Below are 16,406 nucleotides of genomic sequence, written 5' to 3' on the forward strand. Positions count from 1 at the left end.
ACTAAGAGGAGAAAAATGCTTCTCTTAAATCTAAGCGTGTCTCAGAAGATAAAGTCCATTAGGATAAAGAGCAAGATGTTCTAATCAGAGAACGAGACGAGCTCTTGTCCTAACTCCCTGGGTTATGGATGACCTGGGACTACTGGCTTTTAGGCAATACTATACTATCTAGCTGGGCAGAACTCTCTAAATTCCTCCTCAGAGCCAGTGAGCTCTACGGCTCTCTGAGAATGAGCTGGCATCAGGTGCAGTTGCTGCCAGGAGTTCTAGTCAGAGGAAGAAAGCAGTTCTTGCCATTACACCATAGGTTCTGGATGACCTTCAAACATGAAACATTCAAACTGGATAGAAAACTTTAGTCTTCCTCAGAGCTAGTGAACGCTACTGGGTGCTTAGAACGAAAGCTGACATCATAGCCAAAGCTGGTGCAAGGCTGTTGTTAGCAGCAAGAGAGCAGGGTGCCAGACGAGCTATGAGGTTGGATGTTGTCTGGCGCTCCTGGAAGACATGGATGTCTGTAAAATTCCTGTGAGGGGGAAAAAAAAAAAAAAAAAAAAAAAAAAAGATCCATGGCTTGGATGGGTCCTGTCCTTGACTAAAATCAAAGGAGAAACAAGCAAACCACTCCTTCCTTGCTTGGGCGTGTCAGGAATTTCAAAGGAGACTAAGATATCGATGCTAACGAACTAGGTCTCCATGCTTATACATGAGTTATGCATAGTTCGATAGCCCTTCATGGGGTAACTGTAAAAGGAACACATACACCTCGCAGAGGAGACGTAGGGCCTGAGATGCTAGCTTCGGAAAGTCGATCCCCAGGTCTAGAAGAAGGCGAGAGAAGATCAACTTCCATGTCTTGCAATGGTCTCTGCATTACGTCTAAAACAAAAATCTTCAATGATAATCCTCTGGACAGTCTGAAGTCTGTCGTGGAAAGATCTGACTACCTTGGATGATCTCTTGAAGCGAGGTCATCCGAGAACCCAGTGGGGGAGGATCCTGTAGAGTCCGCCCACAACTGAGCATGTTCAGGGACCATGATACAGGCTAGAATAGGGCTCAGCAGACAACATAACTTGGAGTTAGCACGAAGATTGTGTCATTCCTTCTTGACTGTGATGAAGGACATGAAGAGAGGTGTCCAACGGATCTGTCTATAGCATGAGGTCTGTTGCACATCCCTATGGACCACAAAAAGAGGAAAATCAAGATCCCTTGAAGGAGCAAGCAGGTCCAAGACAGGTCTGTCCCATAGATTCCACAGATCCCAGCAGCCTGGGGATCAACGGTCTCCTTCTGACGTCTCAGTACGCGTCTGACAGAGACTAGAAGACCTGATTGATCTGTCCACAGAAACAGGTCTCTTCCCATAGAAGTGGGGAGACGAGGGGTACAGCCTGTGTTCTAGTCTGAATGGTTACCACAGTCTAGGAGTGCAATAAGGTCAAAAAGCACTGAAGTTATCAGAAGAAACTTCCAGCTCTATGAGAAGGAACTGAAGGATCAGTCTTTCTGGGGAACACACCCAGAGAAAACCCTGGTTCCTTAAGAAGGCTCCCCAACCCACGACTAAAGAGTTGAAAAGAAATCCAGGACTAGGTTCACATATGAAGAAACTTCCTTTCCAAAAGACTCAAGTTCAGATGACTATAAGATAAGGGCTCTAGAGAAAACTTGTGCTGTCAGGAGGCCGACATCTGGCAAGGACAAGGAAGGGTGCTTCCTGTCTCCAAAATCCATTCAATAGCCAAGAAGATTAAAAGAAGAGGCTATCTGGTTCGTCCTCTATCCGCTGTGGGCATGCTTCACATTGGTGATCATGCACTCGCAGCCAAAATGCAAACTAGTAGAAGGACATGCAGAACCACAGACAACCCTACAAAGAAGCTGCTAAATCTGCAGACTTTTATGACAGCCAGGAGAAAACATCGAAATCCTTGCAGATTCAACAAAAACTCAACTTGATAACACTTAGCGTGGACCCAACGATACCCTCGTACAACAACAAAGACGTGCAGAACTGTACGCCAAGGAAAATTCCATACCCGTAAGAACCTGGGCCCTGTGAGCTTACGCCAGGTGAACGGAGATGGCTGCTGAATACTAGAGATGTATTGATGAACACTCTAGTGGTGTTGGGCACTCAACGAATGTGCCAGGCACTAAGAAGTGGTGCCAGGAGCTCGGGAAAGGGTCCAGGAAAACGGGAATTGGCACCTTATAGGAAAGGTCGTTCAACCAAGAACAAAACTGCAAGAAGACCATGAAAAGATGATAGCTTTAACTGTTGACAGGAAGCATATAACAGCAACTGTCAACATGTAGATCTTCAGCGGAGTGAACAGCCAAGAAGCTCATGGCATTCAGTCTTCCCCCAAAACCTTGGAACTGAAGTAAAATCTGAGGACACATTTAGATCTGTCCAATCTGGCCAGCGTTTTGTGGGAGCCAGAGCTAGAGTAGGCTCACTGCTAATGTCCCGGGCATGAAGAGGAGAATGAGGGTAAAACTCTCGGGCCATCTGAAAACAGAGATTCTTGGAAGACAGAAAAACTCGATAATCCGAGAGATTCTTTAGGTTGACAGGAGGACTCTGGCCAGTGTTCCTGATGTCAGTCCAGAAAAATAGGACTGCCAACAATCTTGACAGGGAGGTCTAGATCCAAATAGGTACTAGAGTGAGGGAAGATAAAAGACGTTGTCTTGCTCCTTTTAAATGAAAGCCAATTTTCCAACCTTGACAGATGCTGGGATGACAGAAATAACCCAAAGAGGGAGCTTCCTCTTGGTCCCTGCTCAATGGCAACTGGTGCACAAGACAGGACAGCAGCGTGTTCTTAAAATTCAGGCACTGAACCAAAAAGGAACTAGCACCAGACACAGCAGGTTGGCGCTTGGATCCCTCAGATCCCACTGGACACTTGGATCCCTTGGATACCACTGGACACTTAGATCTGTCGGATCCCACTGGACACTTGGATCCCTCAGATCTCCCACTGGACACTTGGATCCATCGGATTCCACTGGATACTTGGATCCATCGATCCCACTGGACACTTGGATCTGTCAAATCCCACTTGACTTGGATCCATCGGATCCCACTGGATACTTGTATCCATCGATCCCACTGGACACTTGGATCCGTCAGATCCCACTTGACTTGGATCCGTCAGATCCCACTTGACTTGGATCTGTCAGATCCCACTTGACGTGGATCCGTCAGATCCCACTTGACACTTGGCTCCAACAGATCCCACTGTACAATTGGATCCATCAGATCCTGCTGGATGCTTGGATCCATCAGATCCCACTGACCACTTGGATCCAACAGACCCCACTGGATGCTTGGAGCCATCAGATCCAACTGAAAGAGCATTTGGCGCCAATACTGGCACTCCACAAAATACTCCCAAAAGCGTCAACACCCCGTCTACACTGGGATCCATGTCTGTCCACACTAGGATCCTGGAAAAACACCGTTGATGCTTCTTACATATATTGGAATCCGTAACTGTTCACACTGGGATCCGTATCACTAGAGGACAAAGAAAGCACATCCCTATGGATGCCTTTCCAATGGCTTTCCGTTGAGACCTACGGACAGTATCGACTGAGGAGCAACTACCCGGGGGCAAAAAACCCTTCAGATCCCCATGGACCAACAGTATGTCTCCTCCCAGATTTAGGGGAGTCTGACAGGGACTGGGTTTAGGAGATCCGATAGGGCCGGATAGCCACATCCTCCACTACACATCCAGTAAGATGCCTTTCCAGTGGCTGTCTGTTGATACCTGGGACCAGCAACAGGCTCGAATGAGGGGACAACTACCCGTGTGTAACCCCCCGACTTCCCTGGGACTTCTAGTATGCCTCCTCCCAGGTTTAGGGGAGTTTGACAGGGACTTTCCATCTAGGAACATTGGGGGACGAGTAGACACCTCCTCCACTGCACAACACTTCACTATTTCAAGGTTAACTTTTGTTACCCAAGACACAAGACTGGCAATGGCATGGGAAGGAAGCGAGGGAGATAGGCGCAGGAGCAATACGAAAAAATTAGAGGCCTAGCAGTAGGAGAGGATCCACTGGGCACTCGGATCCACTGGGCGCTTGGATCCACTGGGGGCTCGGATTTCACTGGGCGGTTCGCCAGGTGCTGGGTACTCCCAGGTGTAAATGGCGCCAGGCAACTGGGCTTCAAACGAGCTAGTACCTCGTAAGCTAAGAAATCGGGGGCTGGTGAGTGTACCTGGGCGTTTAAAGCCGATCCTTGGCTGTCAAGAACGTAAATTCTTTCGAAAGCCTAGTGTAACCAAAATAAGCACAATTCTCTCTACTACGTTCTGCCCTTACACTTTTTCAGTTCTCTGCAAAGGAAAGTGTAATAAGACGATTTTAATTAATACTTGAGGTACACAGAGTACCATCATACAGACAAATCTCAACTCCTAACAAACATTATTTGAGACTTATGGAAATATAGTATATAATTATCAACCTTGTAGCGAATGCAAAGTTTACTTTATCACATTACTCTGCAGCACTTAGCATTATTACATTACTCGTCGTAGTGAATGCAAAGTTTATCACGTTACTCGGCAACACTTTACATTGTTAAATTACTTGTCGCACATGCGAGTAAAACCATAGATGTAATTTCACCACTGTAGCATCGAAAAATTCAGTTCAGTAGCGAACATAAATACTGGTTTGGCAACAAACCAATGTTTACAATGTAGTACGCCACTCGGCAAAGCAGTTAAACGATTAACTGCAATTTTCACTGTCAAAGCGAAAAATTGATATACCATTTAGTATCAACAAAAGGAAAACTCATCCTGAAAGTTTTCAGCTGAAGCTACTCGACTTTCGGCTTGAACACCGAAGTCCAGTTAAATAACCTGCGAAAAAAGAAAAGCTGTTGCCGACACCCGATGTTAACACCAGACATCGCAGAAACAGACAGGGATTGTCTGCTAAGTCGTTCCTAATCATCTCGTTAGGGGGCGAGACTAGTCACCTACACAGAACATCGGTGTCACTACCGCGAAATCTGAATTTAAGCTACTGCGAATAAAAGAAACTAATAGCTATGTAATTACTTGGTAAGTTACTTATATAAAATTATACTTTTAATAATTTTAATTAATGAATTCTTCTATTACAACTAATCAATTAATGTGGTTGCTTATTGGTGTAGTTATGTATAAAGCTATGGATTAGTTAGTTACAAATGATTTGTTTAACCAGACCTCTGAACTCTTTTAGGGTTCTTCTAGGGCTGGAAATAAAGCCATCGATAAAAGTATATCTTTTATAGTCAGGTATTCCACATAATTATAATGGAATCACATAACTTTCCTTCAGCACCTGCATAACCCACAGATCTGTACTTAATTTGTTCAAGACAGGCCAAAATTCAGCTAATCTGGCTCTCACTTGGATCTATGGGTTTATTTCTTTATTTCCTTCTATGTTCTTTTCTATTAGTGACAGAGGCACTTCTACATTGAAAGGGTCTCTCTTCTGGGAAAAGGCACAAGAGGACTGTGTCAAAATTCTTCTAGTGGGTCAAATAACTTGAGGAAAAATGTCTTCTCTTGGTCAGAAGTCTTAAACTTAGGCTTAGAAGTTTAAACACTCAAGTTCTTTGTGTCCCTTTTGGAGACCCCCACTGAAATGTTTTTCAGAAGAGCCATGCATGTTTGGTTCCAAGTGTAAAAGTCTTGAGAATCTATCAGACCATTGGAGGGCTCTCTCTCACATTCACCCTCAAAGGGGAATGTGAAACAATCAATATCTCATGATGGGGACTACCGTCAGTAGAATTTTTAACATTTCCTTTTATTATATTGAACATCTGCGACATAATTTTCTAGGGATATCTACATCCCTAGTTAAATTAGCTTAAACTTCAGGAAAGTCAAAAGAAAGAGATTGATTTGTAGGAGTAGAAGGAATAGGCTAAGGGATGATAGAGGATGGAAGAGGGCTAAGTAGCAAAGGATCCTCCATTAACCTATCCTCATATACACTAGCATTAGTATTCTTACTTTCTCTAACTGCATTTTCTCTCTATCTTGAAGCAATTTCTTCATATATTTAATCAAAACATTGATTTCTCTGTATCACTGCCTTCACACTCTACAAATATTTTCTAAACTGTAAGTCTGGCCAATGCAACCCTCACAGTGTGTGTGTGTAGCCATCATCTTTTTGAGCACTCCTTATTGAACTCTCATATGATGACACTGTCACAAACAATAAAAATTAAACAACAGACTATAATCCAATGGCACCACTCTGAGAAGAGAGCCTTTCTCAATGGAGGTGACTGGAAAATGGGGAAATTCACTCAAGCTACCTGCATGTGAGAATTTAAAAAACAGACCGCCTATCAACCCAACCATGTATAACTGTGAAATAATTTCTTTTGCTACATTGGTAAATTTATTGCTAAATGAATGTTTGGTAAATTTTACTGAAATAAAAGAAATTACCTTGGTAAAAGGACCTTGTTTAGAGCCCTCAAAGAAATAGAGATTTTTTAAAGTTATTTGTCTGGGAAATAAAAATGTTTACATTTTCAGCTTTACTATTATACCTCAAAACAGACAGACAGGCAGACAATCTCCCTTCATGCACATCTTTGTATGATGGTCTACCTTTGACCAATTTTGACTTAAATCCTTTAGCTGTGTAGCATGGGTTGCAGCAAGCTAAGCATGATGAACACGATAATGAATGGACAGACACATGCCCTCTCTTTATACACAACTATGCATGATGCTCAACCTTGGTGCCAACTTTGACTAAAATACCTACAGCCATGTAGGAGTTGCACTGGCCTGGAAAAATGGGAAAGTTAACTGACAAGCTGAAAGACAGACAAACAGATGTTCTCCCTTCATGTAGATCTATGCACAATGGTTCATAATTATAACAAGTTTTAATTAAATCCCTTAAACCTTGTAAAAGGAGTTGCACACACAGACAGACAGACAGACAAACAGGTGATTTTCCTTGATGCAACTCTGTACATTATGGTCTAGCTACCTTTGTACCAAGTCTGAATGAAAACCATTCAACTGTGTAAGAGTTGTGATGACAAGGTAAGCGAGGCAGTTGCACTAACCAACTGACAGACAAACATGGTCTCCTTTCATGCATATCTATGCATGTCTACGTTTGTACTAAGTTTGCATGAAATCTTTTCAACTGAGTAAAGTTGAAATGACATGGCAAGTGTGACAAACACAATGATGGACAGACAGAAGGATGATCTAACTTCATACACACCTATGCACAATGGCCTACCTGTGTACTAAGTTTGACTGAAATCTCTTTAAATGTAAGCATGCAAAATGGTCTAGTTTTACAGAAATGCCTTTTATATAGGGGGATGTGCAGTGACAAGGTAAATGTGACAGGCACTCTGATGGACAGATAGATGGATAATCTTCCTTTATGTACATGAAGATTTGTTGATCAACCTTTGCATTAAGCTTGACTGGAATCCATTTTAAAAAGTAAGGGACTTAAATAGCACAGTATATGTGACTAACAGAAAGAAAGATGGAGAAAGAAAGGAAAAACTATTGTACCTCCTTTTGTAAGAAAGGAACTATAGAAAGTAATCTTATTTACCTCAACATCACGGATATCAACCGCAAATGGTATTCAAAAGTACTGTACTCACAAAGCAGAATCTAACTACCAATAGTGTGACCTAATACTGACTGCACATTTGAAGACTTATGTACAACATTAGCATAACTGGAGTCAAAACTAGCAAAAGCAGTACCAAGGAATTTCTTTGTATTACCATCATTAACACTAGACATGATTACAGTGGAACAAATATTTACTGGGGAAGCAAATACAAACTGTAATATTAGAAAAATTACTATCATTCATCACTATGATAAAGAATAAAATGCAGTCAGCAAGCAAACCTCAAAACCAAAAGATGGCAAAGTGAAAAGATGATCCAAAATCAGAGAAATGTGCACACACAGAGGGCATTCAGAGGAATGAGCCACTAGACTTACATGAATGGGGATAATCTTAGTTGAGCCACTCATTCACACTAACTATAACTCATTTAGGAGTTACTCCAATTAGGCTGGTTTTCTTTCAGCCATAAAGGCACAACTGTTTGCACAAAAAGTCTTATATTTGTATATGAAAACTGGTGACTTGGAAAGGGAAAATAAGCTTCAGGGTAAAAACTTAAGAAAATATGGCAAATCAGGTGACATACCTTTGGTTACTGTACTGGTACTAAAAGACTTGCTGGACCTCTCCGCATTATCTGATGTGGTTTTAACAGAAACAAAATTTTTTCCTTCAATAGCAGGGGTGCAGAAATCCTGAAACATGGCGTCTTCACAGTCTAAAAGATTTTCTGCTGCTGAAAGATTCTTTTCTGCTTTGTTTAATAAGCTCTTTGTATTCATAGACAGAGATGGAACACTTAATGAGGAATGATCAGATACCTGAGAGGATAAATCAACTGTCACTGGAGAATCTTCTTTATTCTGGCGCATTTTTCTAATCAAGGCCAGATCTGCTTCAACATTTCTCATCACATCATCAGTATTAGGAATATCTTCATCAGATGGAATAAGTTGGTCAGCATGCTTATCTGACTGTGAGGCATCTTCTATTGTTATTGGTGACTCTTGACCTTTTTCAGTACCCTCCATTAACTCCTTGTCAGGGTGTCCAAAATATTCCCATACATTTTGATCAAATCTTTCCATGACTGTCATTTCCTCAGAATCAAGGATATGTTGCCCCTCCTGTTTTTCTCCCTTTTTATCAATCTTTGTTATTTTACCTGAAAACGACCTGTCGCTACCACTTGAGACAACTTTTAATTTTCTCTTGCGTGCTACTGTAATATTTTCAGAGTCACTATCTTCTGAGCTTGAGCTACTCACAGGCCTCTTAATTCTTTTAAATTTCCGCTGAGTAGAATTATCATCATCTTCTAAAGCACTCCCACCCTCAATCAATTCTTTATCTTCTATGGTATTAGAAGACTTATTATCAAATGGAGCATTTCCCCTTGTTGATCTACTTGAATTATTTACATCATTTAAAACTAAACACTTGGTACTGCTGGGTCTCTGTGATAAGAGTTTTGAACCTGTCTGTGACAACTGTCCACGCTGAGATGTTTCAATTTTCTCACCTACAGGAGTCTTAGCATCTCTGATACCTTGTGACATAATGTTTTGAAGATCAGGAAGCCCAGATTGCAGAGGTCTCCTTTTGGGTCTGTTAATAGCTAACTGCAAGTTGCTCCTATTTTTAAAGTTTTCTTTCTCTATATCTACAACATCAGCATTAATTTTGAGAGATGCACTTCTTTCCTTATTCTTTGGATTTTGCTTTTGTAACTTTTCCTCAATTTTTGAAACATGATTATACTTCATGCTGTTCAAATCAGTTGCAGTTAAGAGACTTTCTGACTGCTGACTACAATCAATTTCACAGCTGGAAGGTAAACAATCTTCTAACTGACTAAATTCTTTTTCTATAAATTTCTCACTATCTTGGGAAGATGTTTTTGTACTACTTGATGGCTTAACATTTTTATTACCACTGCTACTAGAAATTTCTGATATACAATTGTTATCGGCTTCATCTGTTTTCATAAGTTCACTTGTTTCTTCAAACTGTCCCCACTCCACTTCACACTGGTCTACTGCCTCTTTTTCATGCTGGCTAGTTTCTTTGAGACAACCAGACTTACTGTCTTTGCTCTGACTAACTTTTAGTGTGGGCTGACTTAACTGTGAGTCTCTTGTACTCCTTCTGTTATTACTCACATTTTCCTTATCTCTACCAATGCTCTTTGGTTTCAATGAATCAGTAGCAGAAAATGACTTGCTACCTATCTTTTCATTCAACTCCTTTTTCTCTCTTGTCTTTTTTACAAAAGTTTGACTTATAACATTACTCTTTCCCCTGTCCCGAGCTGAACGAGTGGCAATACCTGACAATGGTAAAGGAATTGCCATTTCCAATTCCTCCGTATCACAACTGTTTGGTACTTCACTATCACATGGATGGGTATTTATACACCCTGAATTATTTTCATCATCAACTTTCTCAATCATAACATTCGTATCCTCTTTGGGCATCACTTGTTTTTCATGAGAACCCACTTTTGGCAGTTCTTGAGATCCTAAAGAACAGCTTCTCCCAGATAACTCACCAACCTTGCCACTGCAACATTCACTGAAATAAAAAATATCAATTATCACATAAATCAATTCAGTAAAATGTCATAAGAGGGCAAACTACTACACCTAACATATTAGATGGAAAACTTGAAATATAGTGCTTCAAATAACAATACAGTGGACCCGGCCTATTCGCGGTTCTGGATTCGCGGCTTCACCTATTCACAGATTTCCCTGTGGAACATTTATACACATTGTTTGTGGAAAATTCGTCTATTTGCTGTATTTTTCATACAGAAATATTCACACATTACTGTATTTTCATATTGTTTTCATGAATAAATGCACTTTTTGGGATAAAACTACTAAAATATTCAGGTAAAAGCATTTTTAGAGGGTTCTTTGGTGTTTTGAACTATCAAAATAGGCAGTTATAAGTGTTTTTAGAGGGGTGTTAAGTACTCATGGATTTTAGCTATTCGCAGGGGGTAGTGGTATGCATCCCCCACAAATGCTGGGGGTCGACTGTAATGGGTATTTTTGTTACAGTAAGTCATCATTCATCTTACAGCTAAATGCAACAAAAATGCATGTACCATCAACCTTACATATCCATCTTTGGTAGGCACATCTGGTAGTATACAAAATCAAAATAATATCCACATTCCTCATGTACAAACCTTCAAAAATCGTGAATGTAAAGAAATACAACTGATTCATCACAATCTATGATCCACAATAAAGCTACATGTTCTATGGCTCTAATATCCTCTTTCCTGTAGCATGTGCTTCAAAAACTTTTGCTGATGCTCAGTTTGAAGACAATAATGTAACTTTGAATCTTGCTCTTAACACCATAATCATGAGACTTTAGAGACTAGAGTCAGACACTTACTGCTTACCATTTAAGAGCTGGGTGCTGAACAGCCATTTGTCTGATGACATAAATATGATACAGTATTTTCATAATAAAATCAAGTTTCATATATACTTACCAAGTAATTACATAGCTTATGGACAGTCTGAATCCTGTCAGAGCAAGAGTGGACAACCCTTGATGGTGTCTTCTGAAGTGGAGTTGTCTGAGTAGATATAGTTTTTGAGGAAGCAGCCTTGAGAAGTCTGCCAGTAAACGAAGAAGGTCTGCAAACCACTCTCTCAGAGGCCAAAAAGGAGCAATGAGGGTTATGGTCACATTGCTGTGCATCTGGAACTTGTTCAAATCCTCCCCGATCATGCAGAAGGGAGGAAAGGCGTACAGGTCTAGATTTGACCAATCTTGTAGCATGGTGTCCATGGCCTATGCAAGGGGATCTGGGGTTGGCAAGCAATACAGAGGAAGACGATGGTTCCTGGAGGTGGCAAACAAGTCTATCATGGGTTTGCCCAATAACTTCCAAAGGTCTCGACAAACTAAGGGGTCCTAGGTCCATTCGGTGGGAAGGACCTGCTTTTGTTGGCTCAGCTCGTCCACCATCACATTTAGTCTCCCCTGGATGCATCGAGTGACCAGAGTCCCTCGATTTCTGTCTGCCCACACCAATAAGTCTCTCGCTGCTTCACATAGAGAGAAGGAATGGGTCCTGCCTTGCTTTCAAATATAGGCTAAGGCTGTGGTGTTGTCTGCATGAACCACTACCGTCTTGTTGCAGACTAGGGAGGCAAAACTCTGAAGGCCTAGCTGAACTGCCTTTAGTTCTCTTACATTGATATGTAAGTTCTGTTGAACTAGAGTCCATGTCCCAGAGACTTCTTGATTCTCTAGTAAGGCTTCCCATCCTATGTCGTCCTAGGCGTCGGAATAAAAGTTCAGGTCTGGGTTCAGCAGATGAAGGGACTTCCCTTCTGACAGCCTTTCTTCTGAGAGCCACCAATGCAGGTCTGATTTTATCTCTGGGGTGATCGGGAAGACATGACTGTCCGGCTGCGACCCCCCAAAGTTTTGGGGCCACCAAGAGACAAGAGTAAAATTCCTCTGTGTCGGTGTTCTGAACCTCCTCTATGGCTCTTTTCTGTAAGAGGGAAGAGACTTCCTCAAGAAGGGCCGAATGTCTCTCGGAGCATACTGAGTATGCTGTCAATTCTATGGGAGAAGTGACCAATGGTAGGCTTTCCAAGAATGGAATGACGTAGCCCTCCTTCAGAACCTCAGCAATCCAAGGCTCTACTCCTCATATCAGCCACTCCTCCCAAAACTCCTGAAGTCTGGCTCCTACTGGTACATGGAGGACTTTTGACTGACTTTTTCTGCACTGACTTGGCAGAAATCTTTCTAGTGTTCCTGGATGCAAAATGGACCGTTGGACAGGCCCTGAAAGACATTCTAGTTCTCCTTCCACGAAAGGGATATTGCTGGAAGGGGGAGATGGTCCGGGGTTGAAGAGAGGAAGACAGTTCCTTGGGGTGCCTTGACGAATGGGTCAGCAAGTCCTGAGTTGTCTTTTTCTGCAGATTTGTGGCTATTTCCTTCACTGTATCTTGAGGGAAGAGGTGATTCTTGTCCAGTGGTGAGAACATCAGAGCTGACTTTTGCAACTGGGTAACCCCCTTGGATGGGAAGGAGCACCAGAGCTCTCGTTTCTTGGGTACCCCAAAGGTAACAAGAGCAAAAAGCTCAAGCAAGCCATCTCTAATGGTTTTGTCTGCGCAGGACAAAACCACGAGCCATTCCGAAGCAGTGTCTGCAGTCAGATCCTGATGATCCTTGATCTTCTTGGCTAATGTGCCCACTACTCAATCAAGGAAACTGAGGACTTCAAAAACTTTGAAAATGTCCTTTAGTCCTTTCACATATGATCGAGTTCTGCGTATTTTGATAAACTATGATAAGTAGAGCCAAGACATAATTATCGGCATGGTGGAAAATTTGTCTTAATGTTTGTGTGGATGAATCCTTACATATATGGAAAGTTGGCAAAGTAACAAAAATTTTAAATAAGTTTTCATCTCCCTTTGGTGATTCACTTTTTGGCTGAAATTAAAATTCACTATATCTATGGGATTTTTATTTAACTTTTTTTTTTCAAATAATCCCTCAACTTAAAACTACCAATACACCAGACTTGTCAGTGTTTATCACAGTTAGATTATCATCATCTAATAACTCATATACAACCACTTAGAATCATTTGGGCAAATTGAACAGTAAGAAAATAACTATAGATATCTATTTTGAAAAATGTGATAATATTTCTATTGAAGATACAAAAATAACCCAAGGAATTATCTTTACTGTGAAAAGCTAGATAATGCTTCAGCCAAGCTACAGTCGTCTGCTGAGTCAATTTACTTTATTGGAGAAGCTGATTCCCCACAGCCGCTTCAAGAGAAGGTCAGTGCAGCTGTGGCTCTTTAAATGTTAGCCAGCTTCAGTTCTCCAAGACAAATACACTTTCACACCCTAAGAACTCCTTCTAGAGCTCTAGTGGTGGCAGGACCAGGGAAGATGTCCCTCTTGTTCCTAAAGTCCCTGAAACCTTTCTCTTCATGGATGATCTGACACATGGTTGAGAAGTTCACTTTCTTGGTCACAAGGCAACATGGTCAAGACCCAGATAGCTGGCAGTCAACTTCGTCATATGTCAAAGAGATCAGTATCCTCCAGGCTAAGGCAGATCATCCTTCTGGTTTATTCTGTCCTTTCATAGAATGAAGCTGGCCAATTAAGAGAGTGACTACACAAGAAAAAGGCCCTTTCAACTTCCCTACCCTTCATGCAAAACATAAATGCAATATGAATGCAGGTGCATGAAGATGTCAACCAATTTTTGCCTGTTCTTACCACTCAAATATTTGTACAAGGAAATGGGACTGTAGGCATTGGAACCATTAGCAGCTACACTTACTTTCACTGGCAGCAAAATAGATTATACAGTCTTCTTCCCCTTAATCACTCCATTGCTTACTCCTTCATTCTCAAGAGACAGTGTTCTGGTGTTAAGAGCGCTCCTTCATTCTCAAGAGACAGTGTTCTGGTGTAAAGAGCGTCTACGTCTAACCTGGGTGGTTAGTTGATCCTTGCTCCTTTGCTGGCATGTCAAAAGTAAAAAATGTCTGCATTACTCTTTGGGATACTCAGCCACATGTAGCATCCCATGAGAATTCCTTGGACACTTGGTTCCTGATCTGATCTGTTCACAAGTAGATCCACCTTCAGCCTAAATTACTATTCAAGCTCTGTAAGACTGATGGGTTTATGAACATATCAAGTTTTATGACATAAAACATAATTTTCATACAAAATCATCAATTTACTGAATATCCACTTCCCATCCCCTTGTATTTGCAAGGTCACTTCCTTTAGGCGCAGAGCAATGAGGTGGACAGCTTCAGCCTCCTATTGATGGGTCAATGGCACTCATGAGCGAACAGTTGATCCTTGCTATTCTGCTTCTTTATGTTTGTTTAAAATATTCTAATAACTTCAAATGGAACATTAGTTACTAATGAATATACTTGTGAATGATGATGGTGATTGTAAAGGTATAGTTTACGCTCACATCCAAGTGTTATGATTCTGGAAATGGCAACATGAAATGGTTTCAAAATAAACCTCATAACAACTTAAAAAACATTAAGCATAGTATTCCATAATTACCTGTGACGTTCCTTTTCTGCCAACAATACATTCATGTACTTCATAAGAACTTGATACACTTCACATGGGATAGAATGAAGACACAAGTCCTTAACAAAACTACCACATGCCTCAAGTTTTGTAGCCTCTTCTGATGCTGTGACACATCTGAAAAAAAAACAAAAATATATGCAACTGGATAAATGAACACACCTAAAATTTTAAATATTTTTGTACCTTAAGATAAAATCCACTATAGAAACCCTTGATTATTTACTGAGTTATGTACTCTATGTACTCTATGTTTCACTAGATTCTAGTAGATTGATTAAAATCTGACCAAGATAGCTGAATGTGCATGAACCTCCTTTACCAACATTCATCTAGGTAAATGTCAAGATAGTATTTTACCAAAAAAATTAACTTTTTTCATTTAGGTTACATCCACCTATATAGACCACATAGTTATGAGTATTAAGAAAATATTAATTATCAATGAAACATTAAAGTGATATGTGATAGTAACTCTGGTAAACACTGAATCCAACTATTCACTGAAACTAACTTTCCATGTAGATTTCCAACCCATACTTTTGGTTAAAGTGAGTTTGACCATGAACAACAAAGAATGATAAACCTTTAACATTTACTTCACTCTTACATACAGTATATAAATCTACCAAAATCAGATACTTTTTACTACAACCTGAAATGGCCCATCCTTGCCATCATATGACATTTTAAAGGTTTCTCCTTATAGGCTGAGATATACAGTATACAAATCTATTATTCAGAATCACATGTATCTTCTTTTTTTTGTATAAAGCCAACAGTGACCCCCAGACATCCTCACACTTTTGAATACTACTGTGAACACTGAATTTGAAAGGGTTTTGAAACCAGCATGGTTGGTTAAAGTGAGTGGGGGATACACCTCATGACATACAGTGTTCCTCTCCTCACTTGGCTGTCTATTTTCAGACTCCACCTTGATTCGATAATCATTCACTAAAACAAAGCTCACTGGACCTAGGGCAACTGCAAGTTACAGAGAACTGAAAGATACTGGTTTAGAGTGCTAAAGAAAATAAAACTTCTAAAAATTTAAAACTGAATAACCAAACTGAACATTATAAGCATTAAGTGAAAAATTATAAAATGATACAAACTATGAAGAGCTGCTTCACAAAATTTTTCAAAACATCAGAGGTATGAATAATAACCCACTCACAAGTGAAGAGTAACAAAACTTACAGTAAAAAGGACAAAAAGAACTAGAAATCAGAATGAAAAGGAATAAGAATACTCACAGTAGCTCACTCTGGAAAGCATTACACAGTGATTCCCCATGACACTAACAGTTACTGTTATCATTATTGTTATTATTCTTTACTTTTATTGTTATATTATTGCGTATTTTAACCTGACCACTGAGACAAAATACTTACCGCCAAAGGTTTGTCTCTATCAAATACAATTTAGATTGTCTCTAATAACTTGGAATTCTTTAAAAATCTTTAATTAGATAAATTTAAAAATTATGAAATTTCTGACAAATTTCCTTTATTGATTTGGAGTCGACCCCTGCCTGTTCGCGTTTCTGGATTCACAGCTTCACCTACTCGCAGAAAATT

The 16,406-nt window shown here is 40.4% G+C and overlaps 1 protein-coding gene across 2 annotated transcripts in view; it reads right to left on the reverse strand.

Annotated features, from left to right (window-relative positions):
* LOC136850699 (uncharacterized) overlaps positions 1 to 16,406 on the reverse strand; it is a 55,758-nt gene that overhangs the window by 15,593 nt on the left and 23,759 nt on the right. For both annotated transcript variants that reach the window (XM_067124518.1, XM_067124519.1), the window contains exons 6-7: positions 14,794 to 14,940; positions 8,264 to 10,251 (exon numbers count right to left, since the gene is read on the reverse strand). In XM_067124518.1, coding sequence (XP_066980619.1) covers positions 8,264 to 10,251; positions 14,794 to 14,940 — 2,135 coding nt within the window. The remainder of the gene's footprint in view (positions 1 to 8,263; positions 10,252 to 14,793; positions 14,941 to 16,406) is intronic.

Source organism: Macrobrachium rosenbergii, chromosome 22 (assembly GCF_040412425.1).
Source record: "Macrobrachium rosenbergii isolate ZJJX-2024 chromosome 22, ASM4041242v1, whole genome shotgun sequence".
Taxonomy (NCBI): domain Eukaryota; kingdom Metazoa; phylum Arthropoda; class Malacostraca; order Decapoda; family Palaemonidae; genus Macrobrachium; species Macrobrachium rosenbergii.